The 22,092-nt window shown below is 43.2% G+C and overlaps 1 protein-coding gene across 3 annotated transcripts in view; it reads left to right on the top strand.

Annotated features, from left to right (window-relative positions):
- Positions 1-22,092, top strand: part of ints6l (integrator complex subunit 6 like) — a 179,176-nt gene that overhangs the window by 4,996 nt on the left and 152,088 nt on the right. For all 3 annotated transcript variants that reach the window (XR_011946715.1, XR_011946716.1, XM_072505993.1), the window contains exon 3: positions 12,211-12,360. Coding sequence is in view for 1 of the 3 variants with exons in the window: in XM_072505993.1 (XP_072362094.1) it covers positions 12,211-12,360 (150 nt within the window). In the remaining 2 variants the exon portion in view is untranslated. The remainder of the gene's footprint in view (positions 1-12,210; positions 12,361-22,092) is intronic.

Here is a 22,092-nt window from a genome sequence, read left to right as displayed (position 1 = left end):
AACAATATTTCTTACCCCACTCTAGCCGTTTTCTTCCTGGCTGGCGCCTCCCCTTTTTGCCGAACTATGCCAAGTTGATAGATCTACCATGCGGTACTAGTAGCACTTTGCGATTACTAGAACTCAGTAGAAATTTAAGTTAAAACTTCTCAAGTGCAAATAAGAATTGTTTCATTTGTTTTCTATTGATTACAATTGAAAGTTATTTAAAAGGCAATTCGTAGACAATTTGAAGCTTTCAAAGAATCACAGAAATGATCTTCTTGCTTAGGCAAACAGCTCGCAATAACTTTAAAAGTCTTAAAATGAAATATTAAGACAGGGAGACAGTGAATAGTTCAGATCAAAGTATAGATGATTCATGAAAGAGAGAGAGAGAAAGAAATTCAGCTAATGATCCAGCTCCAGCTAAAAATGGCTCACCATAACGTCGCACAATATATATCTGTCTTTAGCCATCTAATTCCACCCTAATATAATCCTAATTGGTTTGGGTTAGACTCAAACACATCTGATTTGACGGCAAGCTGTCCATCTTTAATATGCAACATTAGTTTTAATTGTTTCGTGTCTACATACTTGTGTATGTTAAGGAATGCGATATTGTGCTGTTTGAACTTGTCTTTTGCTGACTTAGCTGTTATAACAATAGAGCCTTCACGTTACTGTGCCGTTGCTATGTTGTTGCTATAGAACCTGTCCTTGGACACTGTCTTAAAAATGTATTCATTAGTTCAGTTCGAGTGTTTGTTTTAATCTCTACTACTTTTGCATGTATCAGGTTCTTTTGTGTTTCTGTTGTTTTTATGTTGTACTGTCTTGCTAGAATGATGTAACTTAGTAAAGTGAATTATGCTGTTTTGTAAGCTTATGTTTTGAGATGACCTGAGGTTATGAGTGTGTTGAAATCCTTAATTTAAAATGGGTAAAACTGGGGCTTAATATTTATCCTAAATAGCTATCTTTTACCTATCAGGTGTATTAGGAAATAGTTGACTTCTACAAAGGGTCAGTACAGACTCGATGGGCCAAATGGCCTCCTGCGCTGTAAATTCTATGGCAGAGCAGGTTAATGGGCCGAATGGCCTACTTCTGCTCCTATGTCTTAAGGACAATGAAACCTGAGATAAAAGGGGAAAAAGTACTGAAGGAAAGTGATTTTTAACTGAAATGAAACTGGAAATGCTGGAAAAACCCGAACAGGTCTAGCAGCATCTGTGGAGAGAGAAACGGGGATAACATTTTGTGTCCATGTGACTTTAGAGCTAAAGAGAGGATAAAAGTGCTGGATTTGACCGTTTATGAGGGGGTGGAGCAGGTGAGCAGAGAAAAGGATCAGGGATAGGTGAGAACAAGGAGAGATTGGACAAAGGTGTTACGGGCACAAGACCGAGAAAGGGTGTGTTAATGATGGCGTTAAAGACGATTGAATACTGGCATAAAGGTATGCTAGCAAAAAAGATCAGCGTCTGTGAAAGCAAAAATAAGATTGTTGGCCCTGTCCCGGAGCTGGGGGGTGGATTTTGGGACAAGAAGGGGGAGGGGGTCAAGGTGGAGGGGTTAGTTTATAATCTGAAGTTGTTGAACTCAATTTTGAGACTTGCGGGCTGTAAATTGTTTAATTGGAAGATGAGATGCTATTCCTCTAGTTTGCGTTTTGCTTCACTGGAGCATTGCAGCAGGCTAAGGACAGACATGTTGGCCTGAGAGCAAGATCGTGAATTGAAATGTCAAATGACAGGAAGTTTGGGGTCATGCTTGCTGGCTGAGTGAAGTTGTCACCCATTCTGTGTTTAGTCTCCCCGATGTAGAGGAGACCTCACTGGGAGCAGTGACTACAGTAGACAGATTGATGTTTAACTGAGTTGAGCTGCTGTGGTGGAAAGCCCTGAAGGCCAGCTTCTTCGTATGGGATGCTGAAAAGCTGTGAAAGCTTTGAATTGGAGGTAACAACCAAGTATTGAAGCTTGGAGAGTCTTTGTTTTAGGAAGCAGGTTGTTTCTGAACCTTCTTTTGACATTCCACATCAGAGTGGAAGTCTGAGGAGCTGTCAAATGTACCTTCATTAAAGTGACAACAATTTCTTGACCTGGATATTTACTGGAATTTTATGGTCAAGAATCTGTAAGGGGTGTTGCCAAAAATATGGTTTAATTGTGAACTTTTGACTAAGCATGCTTTTGACTAAGTGGGGGGTTATTCTGTACGAATGCGTTAACTGTGTCACTTTTATCTCGTGTGCTTAATTTTTAACATTAAACTGCATTTCCTGCAGTTCTATGCTTTTCTTCCTCATTTTCACAATTAAAGAAAGGGTCATGATGAGTGAGACAATTTGCTTGGGGATCTGGCTGGTTCAGTAGTAACACACTTCACTGTTAGGCTCAATGGTTAGCTTGGACTGTGTGCTGAAGTCCGGAAATTAAGTTGAAATGAAAGGATTTATGGAACATAACTGTTCGATAAACTCGACAGGCGTGATGACAGATACTGCATTCTGTCCGCAAAGAATTTTTATTTTGATGGTCTACGTCAAAAAATCATGTCAAATTCAAATAATCCAACCAAATTTACTTTTGTCCTTTGTATGTTTCTCTACAAAATTCATCAAAACATAACTCTTGTAGCACAGGATGAGTCCATTTGGTCTGCCATGCCTTTGCAGGCTCTTTGAAGAGTTGCCCAGTTTAGTTCCACAGCTCGGCCTTCTCCCCATGAACGGCAATTTAGTCATTTTCAAGAATAAGGAAAATTATCTTTTGAAATTCCCCGCCATGAGCTACCTACCACATATCCACACTATCACTGAGACCACCTATTTGCGCCTCTACACTTGACTCTTCCGTAGTCTCAGCTCACCTGCTGTTGGAATCTTGATCCACGCCTTTTTAACCTCAGACGTAACCATCTACGTTCAACCTTTTGTAAACCTAATGTCATTGAAAACTTTGCCCACCGTGTCCTATCTCGCACCAAACCCTTGTGCTCACATAAAAATATATATCGGCTCCCAGTTAAGCAATGCCTCAATTTAAAAATTCTCATATTTGTTTATAAATCCCTCCTTGCCGTTGTCCCTCCCTATCTCTGAAATCTCTTTTAGCTCTGCATTCCTCTAATTCTGACATCTTGAGCATCTGAGTTTTAATTGCTCCGGCATTGGTGTTTGTGCTTTCAGAGGCCTGGACTTAATCAGAGTGCATAATGAATCAGAGAACCAGGGTGGCATGTGGCACAGTGGTTAGCACTGGGACTGCGGCACTGAGGACCTGGGTTCGATACCGGCCCTGGGTCACTGTCCGTGGGGAGTTTGCACATTCTCCCCATGTCTGCGTGGGTTTCACTCCCACAACCCAAAGATGTGCAGGTTAGGTGGATTGGTCACACTAAATTGCCCCTTAATTGGAAAAAAATAATTGGGTACTCTAAATTTTTTTTTTAATGAATCCGAGAACCATACAGTACAGAAGAGGCCCGTCGGCCCTTCAAGCCTGCACTGACAAAAATACCTCTAAATCTACACCAATCCCACTTCCCAGCACTTGGTCTATAGCCTTGGATGTTCTGACATTTCAAGTGATCATCCAAGTACTTTTTAAAGATTGTGAGGTTTCCCGCCTCAACTACCCTCTCAGGCCGTGCATTCCAGATTCCCACCATCTTCTGGGTGAAAGTTTTTTACCCTCAAATCCCCTCTTAAACTTCCTGCCCACTTGTTATTGATCCTTCAACTAAGGGGAACAGCTGATACCTATACAGCCTGTCCATACCCCTAATAATCTTATACACATGGGAGAACGAGCAGACTCCGCACGGACAGTGACCCAAGGAGGACTTGAACATGGGACCCTGGAGCTGTGAAGCAACAGTGCTATCCACTGTGCTACCGTGCCGCCCACGCTACGTGGAGCAAACGTACGGTGAAGTGAGCGTAGTAACTCCCAGTTTTTGGGTTAGCAACCGGAAGGGTGGTGGGGCTGTGGGAGGAGTGGAGGCCAAAGAGGCCCCACCCCTGCAAAGCTTACTCTGCCCTGCCATCGGCATTGATGGAGCAGCCATCAGGGCAAGTGCCACGCCCACCTCAATGTGGGCTTTGTCGTGTCGGATTGGAAAATAGATAGGGAAAGAGCGAGTTGGAACAATGGACTCTTCCTCCTCCCCCCCTCCCTTTTTTTTAAAACCCCTCCCCTGGCCTGCCTGAAGATCCTATATGCTGGAATGTTGAGTTGCCAGTCCTGCCCCTCATACAACCAAGTCTAAAGTAAGGCCATCCAGCCTCGCCGTACTTCCTTGAAACACAATATGTTGTGTCCCTATTACTTTAACACGCCCCCCCCCCCCCCCCCCCCCCCGCCAAACTAGTTTAAATCTCCCCCAAGAGGGCTAACAAACACACCCAAAGGGATGTTGGTCCCAATCTGGTTCGGGTGCAGACTATCATAGAACATAGAACATTACAGCGCAGTACAGGCCCTTCAGCCCTCGATGTTGCGCCGACCTGTGAAACCACTCTAAAGCCCATCTACACTATTCCCTTATCGTCCATATGTCTGTCCAATGACCATTTGAATGCCCTTAGTGTTGGCGAGTCCACTACTGTTGCAGGCAGGGCATTCCACACCCTTGCTACTCTCTGAGTAAAGAACCTACCTCTGACATCTGTCTTATATCTATCTCCCCTCAATGTAAAGCTATGTCCCCTCGTGCTAGACATCACCATCCGAGGAAAAAGGCTCTCACTGTCCACCCTATCCAATCCTCTGATCATCTTGTATGCCTCAATTAAGTCACCTCTTAACCTTCTTCTCTCTAATGAAAACAGCCTCAAGTCCCTCAGCCTTTCCTCATAAGATCTTCCCTCCATACCAGGCAACATTCTGGTAATTCTCCTCTGCACCTTTTCCAATGCTTCCACATCCTTCCTATAATGCGGCACCCAGAATTGAACGCAATACTCCAAATGCGGTCGCATCAGAGTTTTGTACAGCTGCAACATGACCTCATGGCTCCGAAACTCAATCCCTCTACCAATAAAAGCTAACCCACCGTACGCCTTCTTAACAACCCTCTCAACCTGGGTGGCAACTTTCAGGGATCTACGTACATAGCCCAGTACTCTGTCTTTTCTATGTCCCTCTGTAACTTGTAACATCCTTCCGCACTGTCCACAACTCCACCGACTTTCGTGTCATCTGCAAATTTACTCACCCATCCTTCTACGCCCTCCTCCAGGTCATTTATAAAAATGACAAACAGCAGTGGCCCCAAAACAGATCCTTGTGGTACACTACTAGTAACTGGACTCCAGTCTGAACATTTCCCATTAGCCACCACCCTTTGTCTTCTTCCAGCTAGCCAATTTCTGATCCAAACTGCTAAATCACCCTGAATCCCATGCCTCCGTATTTTCTGCAGTAGCTTACCGTGGGGAACCTTATCAAATGCTTTACTGAAATCCATATACACCACATCAACTACTTTACCCTCATCCACCTGTTTGGTCACCTTCTCAAAGAACTCAATAAGGTTTGTGAGGCACGACCTACCCTTCACAAAACCGTGTTGACTATCTCTAATCAAATTATTCCTTTCCAGATGATTATACATCCTATCTCTTATAAACCTTTCCAAGATTTTGCCCACAACAGAAGTAAGGCTCACTGGTCTATAGTTACCGGGGTTGTCTCTACTCCCCTTCTTGAGCAAGGGGACAATATTTGCTATCCTCCAGTCTTCTGGCACTATTCCTGTAGACAAAAATGTCTTAAAGATCAAAGCCAAAGGCTCAGCAATCTCCTCCCTAGCTTCCCAGAGAATCCTAGGATAAATCCATCCGGCCCAGAGGACTTATCTATTTTCACACTTTCCAGAATTGCTAACACCTGCTCCTTATGAACCTCAAGCCCTTCTAGTCTAGTAGCCTGAATCTCAGTATTCCCCTCGACAACATTGTCTTTTTCCTGTGTGAATACTGACGAAAAATATTCATTTAGCACCTCCTATCTCCTCGAACTCCAAGCACAACTTCCCACTACTGTCCTTGACTGGCCCTACTCTTACCCTAGTCATTCTTTTATTCCTGACATATCTCTAGAAAGCTTTAGTGTTAGCCTTGATCCTACCTGCCAAAGACTTCTCATGTCCCCTCCTGGCTCTTCTTAGCTCTCTCTAGGTCCTTCCTAGCTAACTTGTAACTCTCAAGCGCCCTAATTGAACCTTCATGTCTCATCTTTACATAAGCCTCCTTCTTCCTCTTGACAAGTGTTTCGACTGCTTTAGTAAACCACGGTTCCCTCGCTCGACCACATCCTCCCTGCCTGACAGGTATATACTTATCAAGGACACGCAGTAGCTGTTCCTTGAACAAGCTCCACATTTCCATTGTGCCCATCCCCTGCAGTTTTTCTCTCCATCCGATGCATCCTAAGTCTTGTCTCATCGCATCATAATTGCCTTTCCCTCAGATATAACTCCAGCCCTGCGGTATATACCTATCCCGTTCCATCGCTAAAGTAAACTTAATCGAATTGTGGTCACTATCACCAAAGTGCCACTTGTAAAGGTCCCACCTTCCCCAGAAACGATCCCAGTGACCCAGGAATCTAAACCCTCCCTCCTGCATCAACTCTTGAGCCATGCATTCATCTGGCCTATTCTATTTCTATACTCGCTAGTTCTTGGCACCGGGTGTAATTCAGAGATTACAACCATTGAGGTCCTGCTCGTTAGTCTACTGCCGAGCTCTCTAAATTCTTGATGCAAGGCGTCATCCCTCACTCTACCTATATCATTGGTACCAAAGTGGACCTCTACCTCAGGATGTTCACCCTCCCGCTTCAAGATGCTCTGCAGTTGCTCAGTGACATCCCTGATACCAGGAATGCAACACACCACCATGGAGTTACGTCAGTGGCTGCAGAAACGCCTGTCTATTCCCTTGACTAATGAATCCCCTACCACTGATGCTCCTGCTTTCTTCTTTTTCCCCTCCTGAAGAGACCAGCTGCCTGTGGTGCCAGAATCTTGGCTGTATCTGCACTCCCTTGAGGAGCCAGCACCTCATCAGCTTCCAAAATGGAAAACAGACGTGCAGGGTAGGTGGATTGACCATGCTAAATTGCCCCTTAATGGGCAGCAGGGTGGCCTAGTGGTTAGCACAGCTGCCTCACAGCGCTGAGGTCCCAGGTTCAATCCCGGCTCTGGGTCACTGTCCGTGTGGAGTTTGGACATTCTCCCTGTGTTTGCATGGGTTTCGTCCCCACAACCCAAAAAATGTGCAGATTAGGTGGATTGGCCACGCTAAATTGCCCCTTAATTGGAAAAAATAATTGGGTAATCTAAATTTATATTAAAAAACTTTTTTTTTTTTTTCATGCAATCACCCCTGAAACGAATCATTCTTTCTGCACTGGCTTAAAATAAACTAAAGTGTTGGGGTTTCGGTCCAGTATCCGAGCTACTATTGGGGTCTGGTCTGTGATGGTAAGTGAATAATCAATCCACTGTGATCTTCTGCAATACCCACCATCACAGATGCCAGTCTTCAGCCAATTTGATTCATGCCAAGCGATATCAAGGAACATATGATGATAGGAATTAGGAGCAGGAGTAGGGCATTTGGCCCCTCAAGCCTGCTCAGCCATTCAATAAGATCCAGAATGATCTGATTGTGATCTAAACTGTACGTTCAAGGGGCAACTTCGCGTGGTCAATCCACCCACCCTGCACATCTTTGGGTTGTAGGGGTGAGACCACACGTACACGGGGAGAATGTGCAAACTCCACATGGACAGTGACCCGGGGCCGGAATCGAACCAAGGTCCTTGGCACCGTGAATTCCGCTTACCCCTGATAACCTTTGACTCCCTTCTTAGTCAAGGATCTGTCTATTTTAAAAATATTCGAACACCTTGCCTCCACTGCTCTCTGGGGAAGAAAGTTCCTTACTGTCAGAGAAAATAATTCTTCTGGAACAAAACAATAAGAGCAGAAGTAGGCCATTCAGCCCCTCGTGCCTGCTCCGCCATCCTGATCTCCTGAACCAAGGTCATAGCCGGACTGTTGCACTACTGCCATCCTTGATCAACAGTGCTACCCCTCCACCGTTACCTATTCTTCTTGAATGTCATTTACATCTCAATATTCAGGACCAAATCCTTGTTGTCTTGCAGCCACCTCTCCATAATGCCTATCAGATCATATTAATTTGCTTAAATGTGTGCTATCAATTCATTTGCTGTGCGTTTTCAGATGCACACAAGCTTTCGTTTTCTCTCGATTATTGGTGTATTCTCAGGTTTTATGTCTCAGTCCCATCGTACTATTCTATGCCCCTCATTTTCTATGTTATTATGATCTCCTGCCATGTATCGCACAGGGCTAAATCGCTGGCTTTGAAAGCAGACCAAGGCAGGCCAGTAGCACGGTTCAATTCCCGTAACAGCCTCCCCGAACAGGCGCCCGAATGTGGCGACTAGGGGCTTTTCACAGTAACTTCATTTGAAGCCTACTTGTGAAAATGAGCGATTTTCATTTCATTTCATATCTTGATTTGCTACAGCCACTCAAGCTTCTCATCTGTCTTAAATGGGAGACCCCTTATTTTTAAACAAGTTCCCCTAGTTCTAATCTCTCCCACAAGGAGAAACAAGTCTATGGGCCAAGTGCTGGCAAATAGGATTAGATAGGCAGGTCAGGTGTTTTTCATAGGTCAGTGCAGATTCTAGATTCTGCACTATTATTCTGTGATTCTTTCATCATCCCCTCAAGATCTTATGTTTAAATAAGATAACCTCTCATTCTTCTAAACTCCAGTGGATACAGGCTGTGATGAATGGGAGAAGGCAGTCTATTACACTAAACTCCAACATTACATTTCCTAATCACTTGCATACTAACTTTTGTGATTCATGTATCAGAGCACCCAGATCCCTCTGTACCTGCAATTTAAAAAATGTGCTGCTTTTCTATTCTTCCTGCCAAAGTAGACAAATTTGCAACTTCCCACTTTATACCTATCTGCCATATTTCTGTCCACTCACTTACCTAGCTACATATATTCATATGCAAGGGTGCCTGCCCTGTGCAGGCAAAAGGAATATGTTCAGGGCTTGTGCCTTTTTGAATTGAAGAAAAACATGGGAATACAGTAGCTTTCCATTGCTTTCCTCATGGCAACGCCGTGGCCAATCACGGTGGACCGTCCAAACCAATTGGCACCTCTTTTCTCCTGTAGGATAAATTGTTATGATTTTCTTAAATTTGGCATTCTTGCTTTTGTTCGGAGTGCAAGACCAAATGTTTCGGTAGTATGTTTCTCTTTTTGGCCATATTCAATGTTTTTAAAGGTGGTCCCACCCAGTTGAGAGTCTTTTTTAAAAATTCGTATTTGTTAATTCAACCATGTTGCTGTGGACCTGGAATAATAATTATAATCGTTATTAGTGTTACAAGTAGGCATGTAGACCAGACCAGGTAAGGACGGCAGATTTCCTTCCCTACAGGACATTAGCGAACCAGATGGGTTTTTACGACAATGGTTTCATGGTCATCGTTAGACTTTTAATTCTAGATTTTTATTGAATTCAAATGTCACCATCTGCAATGATGGGATTTTGTTCCTGCGTCCCCAGATCATTACTCTAAATCTCTGGTTTACTAGTCCAGTGACAATACCACAATGCCACTGCGTCATCCTGCTGGAGAAGTCACTAATATGACTTGCATGGGAATATCGGGCTAGATTGCCTGCCAGTGGACAGGTTTTTAGAGATCCAGATGGATCAGCATAAAGTCTTGTGACAATATTTTTTATAACTCTGGTTTGTGTCACTTGGACTCAAGCCTCCCATTCTGCAACCCGCTGTTTGACTTATTAATAGAAAACTCCTCCTTGGTAAGAGATGGATTTAACATTTTGGAAACATGATTTTGAATTCAGCATCTTTTGGAATGGGTGTAATTGTCAGAAGAATTCAAACTTGGTGTAAAATGAGTAAAAGTTTCATTTGTGCTGTAATTCAGAACAACGGTGATTTTCCATCAGAAAAGGTTGTTCTTGGGAACCACAGATTTGAGCCAGAGAAGTGGGATGGAAATTTTCGGAGATGGGAGGAGAAGGGGATTAAGACACTAAAAGATTTGTTTCTTGGGGGTTGGTTTGTAGGATTGAAGGAGCTGCGTGCAAAGTATAGGCTGGAGCAGGGGGAAATGTTTAGATACATGCAGGTTCGAGATTTTGCCAGGAAGGAGATACAGAGCTTCCCGGTGGAGCCGGCCTCCATATTGCTGGAGGAGGTGCTGACGACAGGGGGGAACTGGAGAAGGTAGTGTTGGCGGTTTACAGGGCTATTTTGGAAGAGGAGAAGGCTCTGCTGGAAGGGATCAAGGCAAAGTGGGAGGAAGAGTTGGGAGAGGGTGTGGAGGATGGGTTCTGGTGTGAGGTGCTCCGGAGAGTGAATGTCTCCACCTCGTGTGCGAGGTTGGGGCGGATACAGCTGAAGGTAGTAGATAGAGCGCACCTTACAAGGGCGAGGATGAGCGGCTCTTTGAGGGGGTAGAAGATGTGTGTGAACTTGCGGGGGGGGAGGGCCCGCAAACCACGTTCATCTGTTTTGGTCCTGTCCAAAGCTGGAGGATTACTGGAAGATTTTTAGGATAATCTCTAAAGTGGTGCACGTGAAACGGGACCCGCTGGCATTGGAAACGGGTGTGGAGGCAGATGTTGTAGCCTTCGCCTCGTTGATCATCCGAAGGCGGATCCTGTTGGGATGGAGAGCAACCTCTCCACCATGTGCCCTGGTGTGGTGGGGGGGGGGGGGGAGAATCTGCTGGAATTCTTAACTCTTGAGAAGGTTAAGTTTGAACTGAGGGGAAGGATGGTTCGACAATTTATGGGCGTTATTCATTATGCACTTTCAAGAATTGGATTGGGACTGGGGGCATTCTGGCTAAGTTTGCCGATGATACAAAGATAAGTGGAGGGGCAGGTAGCATTGAGGAGGTGGGGAGGCTGCAGAAAGATTTAGACAGTTTAGGAGAGTGGTCCAAGAAATGGCTGATGAAATTCAACTTGGGTAAGTGCGAGGTCTTGCACTTTGGAAAAAAGAATAGAGGCATGGACTATTTTCTAAACGGTGACAATATTCATAATGCTGAAGTGCAAAGGGACTTGGGAGTCCTAGTCCAGGATTCTCTAAAGGTAAACTTGCAGGTTGAGTCCGTAATTAAGAAAGCAAATGCAATGTTGTCATTTATCTCAAGAGGCTTGGAATATAAAAGCAGGGATGTACTTCTGAAGCTTTATAAAGCACTAGTTAGGCCCCATTTAGAATACTGTGAGCAATTTTGGGCCCCACACCTCAGGAAGGACATACTGGCACTGGAGCGGGTCCAGTGGAGATTCACACGGATGATGCCAGGAATGGTAGGCCTAACATACGATGAACGTCTGAGGATCCTGGGATTATATTCATTGGAGTTTAGGAGGTTGAGGGGAGATCTAATAGAACCTTACAAGATAATGAATGGCTTAGATAGGGTGGATGTAGAAAAGTTGTTTCCATTAGCAGGGGAGACTAGGACCCGGGGGCACAGCCTTAGAATAAAAGGGAGTCACTTTAGAACAGAGATGAGGAGAAATGTCTTCAGCCAGAGAGTGGTGGGTCTGTGGAATTCATTGCCACAGAGGGCGGTAGAGGCCGGGACGTTGAGTGTCTTTAAGACCGAAGTTGATAAATTCTTGATTTCTCGAGGAATTACGGGCTATGGAGAGAGAGCGGGTAAATAGAGTTGAAATCAGCCATGATTGAATGGTGGAGTGGACTCGATGGGCCGAATGGCCTTCTGCTCCTATGTCTTACGGTCTTATGGATTACATTGAACATTTGGGGGAGGGGGATTGTATGTGTTAATGGCGACTGTGGGTGATTCCTGATTCCTTTTTGTTATTTGTTGATGTTAACCTGCGGGCTGCTGTTTGGGAGCTTGGTGGGAGGATGGGATTACTGTTGTTGATATGGGGATTGACATTGTATTCGTTACTGTTTAGTGTTTATTGTTGGTGGGTATAAATTTGGGGGAAAATGTGAAAAAGAAGGAGAATAAATAAATTTAAAAAAAGAAAAGGTTGTCCTTCATTGAATTTCATAATTTGGTGATTATATGTAGGAACATGTTTGATAACCTGTGGCTGATGTAATTATTTTGCAGGCTGGCTGGAAAGAAAACCATGCCACTTTCATGAATGAGTTGAAGAATCTGCAGGCAACAGGCCTCACCACACTTGGACAAGCCCTGCGGACATCCTTTGATTTGTTAAATCTGAACCGTTTAGTTTCTGGAATAGATAATTATGGTCAGGTAGGTACAGTTATGCATTTTTTAAAAATGCGCTGGCTGGTTGTGCTCATTCAATACTTTTCACTGTATACTAATATATGTGACAATAAATCAAATCAGTTATTAACCGGATTGTTTTTGCAATTGTTACCTCTGACATTCATGGTGTTTAAAGTTAGAATACACTTTTTAAAAATGAAACCTTTTCTTGAGACTGAAGATTTTTAAAATAGTTGATTGATACATCATTCCATTCTGAAAATTTGGATCCTACAGCCCAATTCTAAATAAAATATTTTTGCTAAGTCTGTCATTTTATGAAAATTCATTTGCTGTATGCTCTAAACTTGTAACCCAGCGCTGCGTACAAGACGGTGAATATGTTGAACATTGCAGGAAGGAAACTCTGGGATCAGCGGCACTACAGAATCTCTTTCTGGTTGATGGTCCGTGCTGTAAATGGTGCAGGGTCTCAACATTGTAAAGTTAGAAGATTCCCTCGATCAAATGAGAGATTTCTGGACTTTCTAACATACATTTGGTGTTTTTGAGAGTGCAATATTGAGTTGAACAATTTAGCCACAATTGTTGGCACAGGTTATTTTTGACATCACCTTCCATATATAGAAAGCTGAAGTGTCAGAAATAGAATTGTGACTAACCCTAAATATCAGTGTATTGGGAATTCATCAGCTAGAAATGGGTAACATCGGAGTGTGACTCCAGAGTTTGTTTGTGTGATTAATCTATAGGGGATAGCTACTGCCAGGAATGAGCACTTAACCTTCCATTATCTGTTGCCTTAACTTGTCCATATGCTTGACCGCTAGCGGTCCAGCTTTGTACTGTTGGTTATTGGTGAATGAAAGGTGTGAGATTATTGAATAAGATAATGAGTTGGAGGCATGAATTCATTTTCTGCTTTGTGATTAGAAAGTATTTTCGTCCTTGGCAATTGATTGTTCCCTTTAGTGTGATGGAAAATCTGAAAATAATACTCTTGCATTTCGAGCAAATTAAAAAAAATATAGAGTGCCAGATATTTATCAGTGCACAAACTCTATTTATTGTTTTTGCTGAAGAAATACCACAATCTAGGATTGCCTGAAGAGTTGAAAGGGATTTTAGATGATCGTCCCTTGCACTTGGCTAGTCTGCAGACTGGTTTTGGTGCACAACATGCTAAGATTACCATGTGTAAGATGCATTGCAGCAATTCAATGGCGGCACCTTTGACAGCACATTCCAAACCCATGCCCACTACCATCGCGAAGGACAGGGATAGCAGGTACATGGGAGTCCCACCACCTAGAAGTTCCCCTCCAAGTCGATCACCATCCTGACTTGGAAATATATGCACTGTCGCTGGGTCAAAATCCTGGAACTCCCTCCCTAATATCACTGAGGATACATACGAGGGCAATTAGGGATGGGTAATAAATGCTGATCCAGCCGGTGATGCCCACATCCTGTGAAAGAGGAAAATAAGAACATAAGAACTAGGAGCAGGAGTCGGCCATCTGGCCCCTCGAGCCTGCTCCACCATTCAATGTGATCATGGCTGATCTTTTGTGGACTCAGCTCCACTTTCCGGCCTGAACACCATAACCCTTAATCCCTTTATTCTTCAAAAAACTATCTATCTTTAAAACATTTAACGAAGGAGCCTCTACTGCTTCACTGGGTAAGGAATTCCATAGATTCACAACCCTTTGGGTGAAGAAGTTCCTCCTAAACTCAGTCCTAAATCTACTTCCCCTTATTTTGAGGCTATGCCCCCTAGTTCCGCTTTCACCCGCCAGTGGAAACAACCTGCCCGCATCTATCCTGTCTATTCCCTTCATAATTTTAGATGTTTCTATAAGATTCCCCCCTCATCCTTCTAAATTCCAACGAGTACAGTCCCAGTCTACTCAACCTCTCCTCGTAATCCAACCCCTTCAGTTCTGGGATTAACCCAGTGAATCTCCTCTGCACACCCTCCAGCGCCAGTATGTCCTTTCTCAAGTAAGGAGACCAAAACTGAACACAATACTCCAGGTATGGCCTCACTAACACCTTATACAATTGCAGCATAACCTCCCTAGTCTTAAACTCCATCGCTCTAGCAATGAAGGACAAAACTCCATTTGCCTTCTTAATCACCTGTTGCACCTGTAAACCAACTTTTTGCGACTCGTGCATTAGCACACCTAGGTCTCTGCTCAGCAGCATGTTTTAATATTTTATCATTTAAATAGGGCAGCACGGTAGCATTGTGGATAGCACAATTGCTTCACAGCTCCAGGGTCCCAGGATCAATTCCGGCTTGGGTCACTGTCTGTGCGGAGTCTGCACATCCTCCCCGTGTGCGCGCGGGGGTTTCCCCCGGGTGCTCCAGTTTTCTCCCACAGTCCAAAGATGTGCAGGTTAGGTGGATTGGCCATGATAAATTGCCCTTCGTGTCTAAAATTGCCCTTAGTGTTGGATGGGGTTATGGGGATAGGGTGGAGGTGTTGACCTTGGGTAGGGTGCTCTTTCCAAGAGCTGGTGCTCTTTCCAAGAGCTGGTGCAGACTCGATGGGCCGAATGGCGGCCTCCTGCTCTGTAAATTCTATGATAATCTAACTCAATGAAATAATCCCTTTTGCTGTTATTCCTAGCAAAAGGGATAACCTCACATTTGTCAACATTGTATTCCATCTGCCAGACCCTAGCCCATTCACTTAGCATATCCAAATCCCTCTGCAGACTTCCAGTATCCTCTGCACTTTTTGCTTTACCACTCATCTTAGTGTCGGCTGCAAACCTGGACACATTGCCCTTGGTCCCTAACTCCAAATCATCTATGTAAATTGTGAACAATTGTGGGCCCAACACTGATCCCTGAGGGACACCACTAGCTACTGATTGCCAACCAGAGAAACACCCATTAATCCCCACTCTTTGCTTTCTATTAATTAACCAATCATCTATCCATGCTACTACTTTACCCTTAATGCCATGCTTCTTTATATTATGCAGCAATCTTTTGTGTGGCACCTTGTCAAAAGCTTTCTGGAAATCCAGATATACCACCACTATTGGCACCCTGTTATCTACCGCACTGGTAATGTCCTCACAAAATTCCACTAAATTAGTTAGGCACGACCTGCCCTTTATGAACCCATGCTGCGTCTGCCCAATGGGACAATTTCCATCCAGATGCCTCGCTATTTCTTCCTTGATGATAGATTCCAGCATCTTCCCTGCTACCGAAGTTAAGCTCACTGGCCTCTAATTACCCGCTTTCTGCCTACCTCCTTTTTTAAACAGTGGTGTCACGTTTGCTAATTTCCAATCCGCCGGGACCACCCCAGAGTCGAGTGAATTCTGGCAAATTATCACTAGTGCATTTGCAATTTCCCTAGCCATCTCTTTTAGCACTCTGGGATGCATTCCATCAGGTCCAGGAGACTAGTCTACCTTTAGCCCCATTAGCTTGCCCATCACTACCTCCTTAGTGATAACAATCATCTCAAGGTCCTCACCTGTCATTGCCTCATTTCCATCAGTCACTGGCATGTTATTTGTGTCTTCCACTGTGAAGACTGACCCAAAAAACCTGTTCAGTTCCTCAGCCATTTCCTCATCTCCCATTATTAAATCTCCCTTCTCATCCTCTAAAGGACCAATATTTACCTTAGCCACTCTTTTTTGTTTTATATATTTGTAGAAACGTTTACCATCTGTTTTTATATTCTGAGCAAGTTTACTCTCATAATCTATCTTACTCTTCTTTATAGCTTTTTTAGTAGCTTTCTGTTGCATCCTAAAGATTTCCCAGTCCTCTAGTCTCCCACTAATCTTTGCCACTTTGTATGCTTTTTCCTTCAATTTGATACTCTCCCTTATTTCCTTCGATATCCACAGTCGATTTTCCCTCTTTTTACCGTCCTTCCTTTTTGTTGGTATAAACCGTCGCTGAGCACTGTGAAAAATCACTTGGAAGGTTCTCCACTGTTCCTCAACTGTTTCACCATAAAGTTTTTGCTCCCAGTCTACCTTAGCTAGCTCTTCCCTCATCCCATTGTAATACCCTTTGTTGAAGCATAAAACACTAGTGTCTGACTTTACCTTCTCACCCTCCATCTGTATTTTAAATTCCACCATATTGTGATCGTTCCTTCCAAGAGGATCCCTAACTATGAGATCCCGAATCAATCCTGTCTCATTACACAGGACCAGATCTAAGACCGCTTATTCCCTCGTAGGTTCCATTACATACTGTTGTAGGAAACTATCGCGGATACATTCTATAAACTCCTCCTCAAGGCTGCCTTGACCGACCTGGTGAAACCAATCGACATGTAAATTAAAATCCCCCATGATAACTGCTGTACCATTTCTACATGCATCCGTTATTTCTTTGTTTATTGCCTGCCCACCATAATGTTACTATTTGGTGGCCTATAGACTACTCCGATCAGTGACTTTTTCGCCTTACTATTCCTGATTTCCATCCAAATGGATTCAACCTTATCCTCCATAGCACCGATGTCATCCCTTACTATTGCCTGGATGTCATCCTTAAATAACAGAGCTACACCACCTCCCTTACCATCCACTCTGTCCTTTCGAATAGTTTGATGCACTTGGATATTTAACTCCCAGTCGTGACGATCCTTTAACCATGTTTCAGTCATGGCCATTAAATCATAGTCATTCACGATGATTTGCGCCATCAACTCATTTACCTTATTCCGAATACTATGAGCATTCAGGTAAAGTACACTTATGTTGGCTTTTATACCTCTGTTTTGAATCTTAACACTCGATCAGTAACCTCTCCCAAGTTACATTTCCTCTTAACTTTTCTCCTAATTTTCCTTGTCGTTGAACCCATATCTTCATGTAACCACCTGACGCATCGCTTACCATTAATGTTTTTACTTCCTGTTTTATTCCTTTTAGTATTACTGGTCCTATTCACTGCCATTCTTCTTCCAGCCCAGCTGTGCAGCAGAGCCAGCCACGGTTCCATGAACCTGGCTGCTGCTGCCTTCCCCTGGTGAGCCATTTCCCTCAACAGTATCCAAAGCGGTATATCTGTTTTGCAGGTAGATGACCGCAGGGGACACCTGCACTGCCTTCCTACTCTTGCTCTGTCTTTTGGTCACCCATTTTCTATCTCCCTCAGTACCTTTCACCTGTGGTGTGACCAACTCGCTAAACGTGCTATCCACAACGTCCTCAGCATTGCGGATGCTCCAAAGTGAGTCCATCCGCAGCTCCAGTGCTGTCAAGCGGTCTAACAGGAGCTGCAACTGAACACACTTCTTGCACGTGAAGGAGCCAGGGACAGTGGACGTGTCCCTGAGCTCCCACATCGCACACGAGGAGCATGACACTGGTCTGAGATCTCCTGCCATGTCTTAAACCTTAGGTAAACTTATACAACTACAATTCCAAAAAAACTAAAGAAAAGATAAATACATTAGACAATGAAAAGAAAAACTACTTAGCAGGGATAAAATGTTAGACGTTTTAGTTGCTGTGAAATGAAGAGTCTAAAGTTCTTGTTCCTTTTCACCAAACACCATTTATTTCACTTCCACAGCCTCTGCACAAAACTCTTAACAACACATCACCTGACAGAGGCCATCTGAGGCCTATTTACATATCATTGTCAATTAATGGATACTTAACATAAATGAGACAACTAATTGCAATGTCTCTTAACCCATTAACAGTCTCCCCTTCCTTGGAGAAAAAAAATAATTAGGTGAAAACAAAATTTGAAGAAACTCAAAAACACACACAGGATGTCCCCCCCCTTTTTTGTTGTTGTTTTGGACGAGAAAGAAAACAAAACAGTCACAGAAACAAGCGCCCTTCATTAACAATATCCAAAAGTTTCTGTGAACTCGTCCCTCTTTTTGTAAAACAGTCTGACAATTGATAGCTCCTGTCGACCCATTTAATTTTTGTTATTTCCCCTCTGTCCAACATCTGCTTCAAACTTGCGGTGTCTATCCGTAACCTCTTTTCGTTGACACGTTTTGTAGAGTGCACATTTTCCACAGGGATTTATTGTCAATGTGACAGTCAATAGGTATATTACCCAAATCCCCTAATCCCAAAATTTCTGTCAATATCTGACTTATATAAAAGCCATATCCACCATCTCTACAAGGCTTAACGTCTCAGCAGCCAAAGTGCTTTTTACCACTCTCCTTATTTTCTTTGTTTCCCACGCAAGTGGGCAACATTTACCATTGTTCCCCAAAAGGAAAATTATAAAACCTCCTGCGCTTGAAACCCCATCACATGAATTTGCGTAGGGCGCATCACTATAAACTGAGTTTCAAGTGCTTAAGGTCACCTAAAACCGGGAACTTCAAAACACACTCCTGCATTTTTAGTTTGGCCAACGCTTTATTTGCTCTTATTATGTCTTCCACTTTGGGATCATTCATTTTTGTACTCAACTCTAAGACATCAAAACTCACGTCCGGTCTAGTCTGTCTACCTAACCAGTTCAGTTGCCCAATTAAACTTCGCAGTTGCTCTTTTTCCATCTTTGAAACCATTGCGTCTTTTTGTGAAACTCGGCCACGACTAATTGCTATTGGGGTGATGCTTTCCAAATAAGATTGCTGACGTAAAGTTGCCCCTAACTTAGTCTATCCAATTTCCAGTCCAATATATTTAAATGCACCGGAAGCCTGACTTCCAACCCTGAATTTTTTCCTCAAACCAGAGATTACAATAGCTTCAAAATCACTAGTCCCACCCCACAAAAAATCGACATGCATCATAAAAATGCCAGAACGATTTCCTTTATAGTGCCAGTAAAACATTGCAGGATCTGCTTTCAACTGGCAACAGCCTAACTTTAACAAAACTGACCTTACCGAAAAATACCAGACTCTAGATGCATCATTTAATCCATATACACATTTGTTCAACTTCCAGGGTACCCCTTCTGTGTTAGCTGCTTCTTTAGGAGGACGGAGAAAAATGTCTCTCTGGAGCTGATGCCCCTGCAAAAAGACAGCTGTTATATCTATAGATTTGTATTCCCATGCCTTTGTGGCTAATAGAGCCAAGCAAATCTTTAAAATAACCTTTCCTGCTGTAGGTAAATCTACCCTTAAATCCTGATCTTCTAAGTTTTCTTCAAATCCCCTTGCCACAAGCCTGGCCTTTGCCTTATAAGTTCCAGCCGGAAGAACCTTTTCCGTGCAAATCCATCTGTGGGATAGAGCTCTTTGTCCTCTATCCGGTACTTCCGTGTATACCCCAAATTCACTCCAACAATGCAATTCTTGCTGTTTAGCTTCTTTAATAACTTTTTCATCTAATTTATTTGAAGCCACCAAAATCTCACGTGCATGTGGGCTTCTACTCCTATTAGTATTCGTAGTCTTACTCATGTTCTGAGATCTTGACAAACTACGTCCCCTCTCCCGCCTGGTGTCTTGTTCTGTACTGCTACTGCTTGATCTTTCCCTTCTGCTGTGGGATGTCCTTTCAATAGTTTTTGACCTTTTCCTGCGGACCTGTTCACTATCCGTTGTACTATCTGAACTGGCACTGTGTTTCTGTGCCCTCCATTTTTCGTTTTCCCAATCCATTGTCTTGACTCCTTCCCCTGAATGCTGTACATTCAACCAATGTTTATACTTTCCAGTGGCCTTCCCTGCTTTACTAATAACAGTTGCATCCTTGATTGACTAGACCCTTCAGGCAAGTATGTCACTTTTGTACCAACTTTTGGCAGTTGCCCTTTCGGAAAAATGGCCTGTTTTAATTCACCAGAAGTGTGTTCCTCCACAGAAACCCTGTCTATATCAATTAATTGGTCCTCATAGTTCTGTAACACATGCGTACCAGATGACTCTGGTTCCTCGTCATGCCTGTCTGCTCTGTCTAAATTTGAAAATTTGTAATCGGTACCCATTATCCTTGATGAATGGACCCAAACAGTTTGATTACCATGTTGCAAAATAATTGTTTTGCCATCTATGCCTATGATCTTCCTTGGACCTTTCCATTCATTAGAATTGTCTCTCTTATAGTATACCATGCCTCCTTGCTGAAAAACGGCATCTGATGGCCGTACGTTATGTCTTAAAGCTCTGCGAATTCTTTCAAAGACTTCTGCATCCAAAAAAGCTTTTCCACTGCTATGTAATGCATTTAAATGTTCAGCAAAACCAGAGCTAATTGTAGTCCCCTCCCAAGCTGGAGGCTGGTCATCCAAAATGGACGGAATTTTAGGATTTCTACCAAACACTAATTGATAAGGACTATAGCCCCCAACCATCTGCAATGAATTCTTTGCATGTACTGCCCATGCTAAAGCTGAATTTAGCCTGCAATTTGGTCGATCTGCCAACATTTTCCGAAGCATGTCATCGATGACAGCATGATTTCGTTCACAGACACCATTACTAAATGGGCTTTTTGCAGCCGTATTCATAACTCTGATATTCATGTTTTCACACATATCCCTAAACTCATCATTAGCAAATTCTCCCCCATTGTCCGTAAGGAATTTTGCCGGTGGACCCATTCCTGTCCCTATCCATTTTTCCACGATTTGATCCAGAATTACTCTCTTACCTTTACTTCGAACAATCGTTGGTTGACTAAATCTGGTTGCTAAATGTACAAAATGCAAAATAAATATATTATTTGCTTTATCCCAGATCTTAAGGTCCATGGCCACAATGTCATTAAAATCCCTGGCCAAAGGTAGGGTTACTATCGGTCGTGCTGGTGTTCTCCTGTACTTCCTACAAACTTCACAGCGGTCACTAACCTGTTCTATCAGTTTAGTATAGTCGTCATCCATTACCCCTGCATCCTTTAATACATTTTTCAGCCTCCGAGGAGACGGATGTGCAAATTGCCTATGCAATTTTAATACCACAAGCTTTTTATCAGCTAAAGTCCCATTTTCAACTGCTATTAACACATCTTTAACCATTCTACTTGAAAAATTATTTGTCAGTAATGGAATACAATAGTGTCTCGACTCTGTAAATTGTAAGTCCACCGTCTTTCCAAAAACTGTTGCCTTATCCTGTTCCATATCCAGTTTCATGTGTGCTTTCTTCATCGATGGTCTGCTCAGAAGTAAAGGTACCTCACTTGACACAACATCCGTGCTCATGAAATGATTCACTCCGGCAATATTGCAAGGGATCACCACTCTTTTCAGCGACTTCAGAGTATTATCATCCCCAAACCTGAAACTTGTGGAACTTTCAAATTTCTTAACCGTGTTACGATTTTCAGCATTCAAAGAGTCCAGGTAACATTTTAACCAGTCAATTCCACACACAGTAGATGTGCAGCCACTGTCCAATACAGCACAGTTGAAGAATTCTGCAACCAACACCCTCATTACCGGCATAAAACTGCTTATCAATAGGACAATGCCTTCTTTCTGGTCACTATCTTTTTCCTCTTCTGACTCTTCCGTGTCATGTGTCGCTTCAAACACTATCATAACGAGTTGGACAGTTGAAAGCATAAAGGTATTGAGAGTCACATCGAAAACATAGATTTATCATGCCCCGTGCATTTCTGGGGTTCATCTTCCTATTGTAGGTTCTAACTGGGTTTCTGTCTTCATAATTTCCTTGCCTCGGTCTCCGTCTCGTCTTGAGCCCTGTTCGTAGCCATATGATTTCGCCATCCTGTTACTAGTGTATCTTCCATATTCTGCCTTATTGCAGGGTCATCAGAGCCATCGGAATCGAATGTTTCCCCAGAAACTTT

This window comes from Scyliorhinus torazame, chromosome 5, assembly GCF_047496885.1.
Source record: "Scyliorhinus torazame isolate Kashiwa2021f chromosome 5, sScyTor2.1, whole genome shotgun sequence".
Taxonomy (NCBI): domain Eukaryota; kingdom Metazoa; phylum Chordata; class Chondrichthyes; order Carcharhiniformes; family Scyliorhinidae; genus Scyliorhinus; species Scyliorhinus torazame.
The sequence above is the reverse complement of the archived record's forward strand: the minus strand, read 5'-3'. Positions and strand labels throughout refer to the sequence as shown.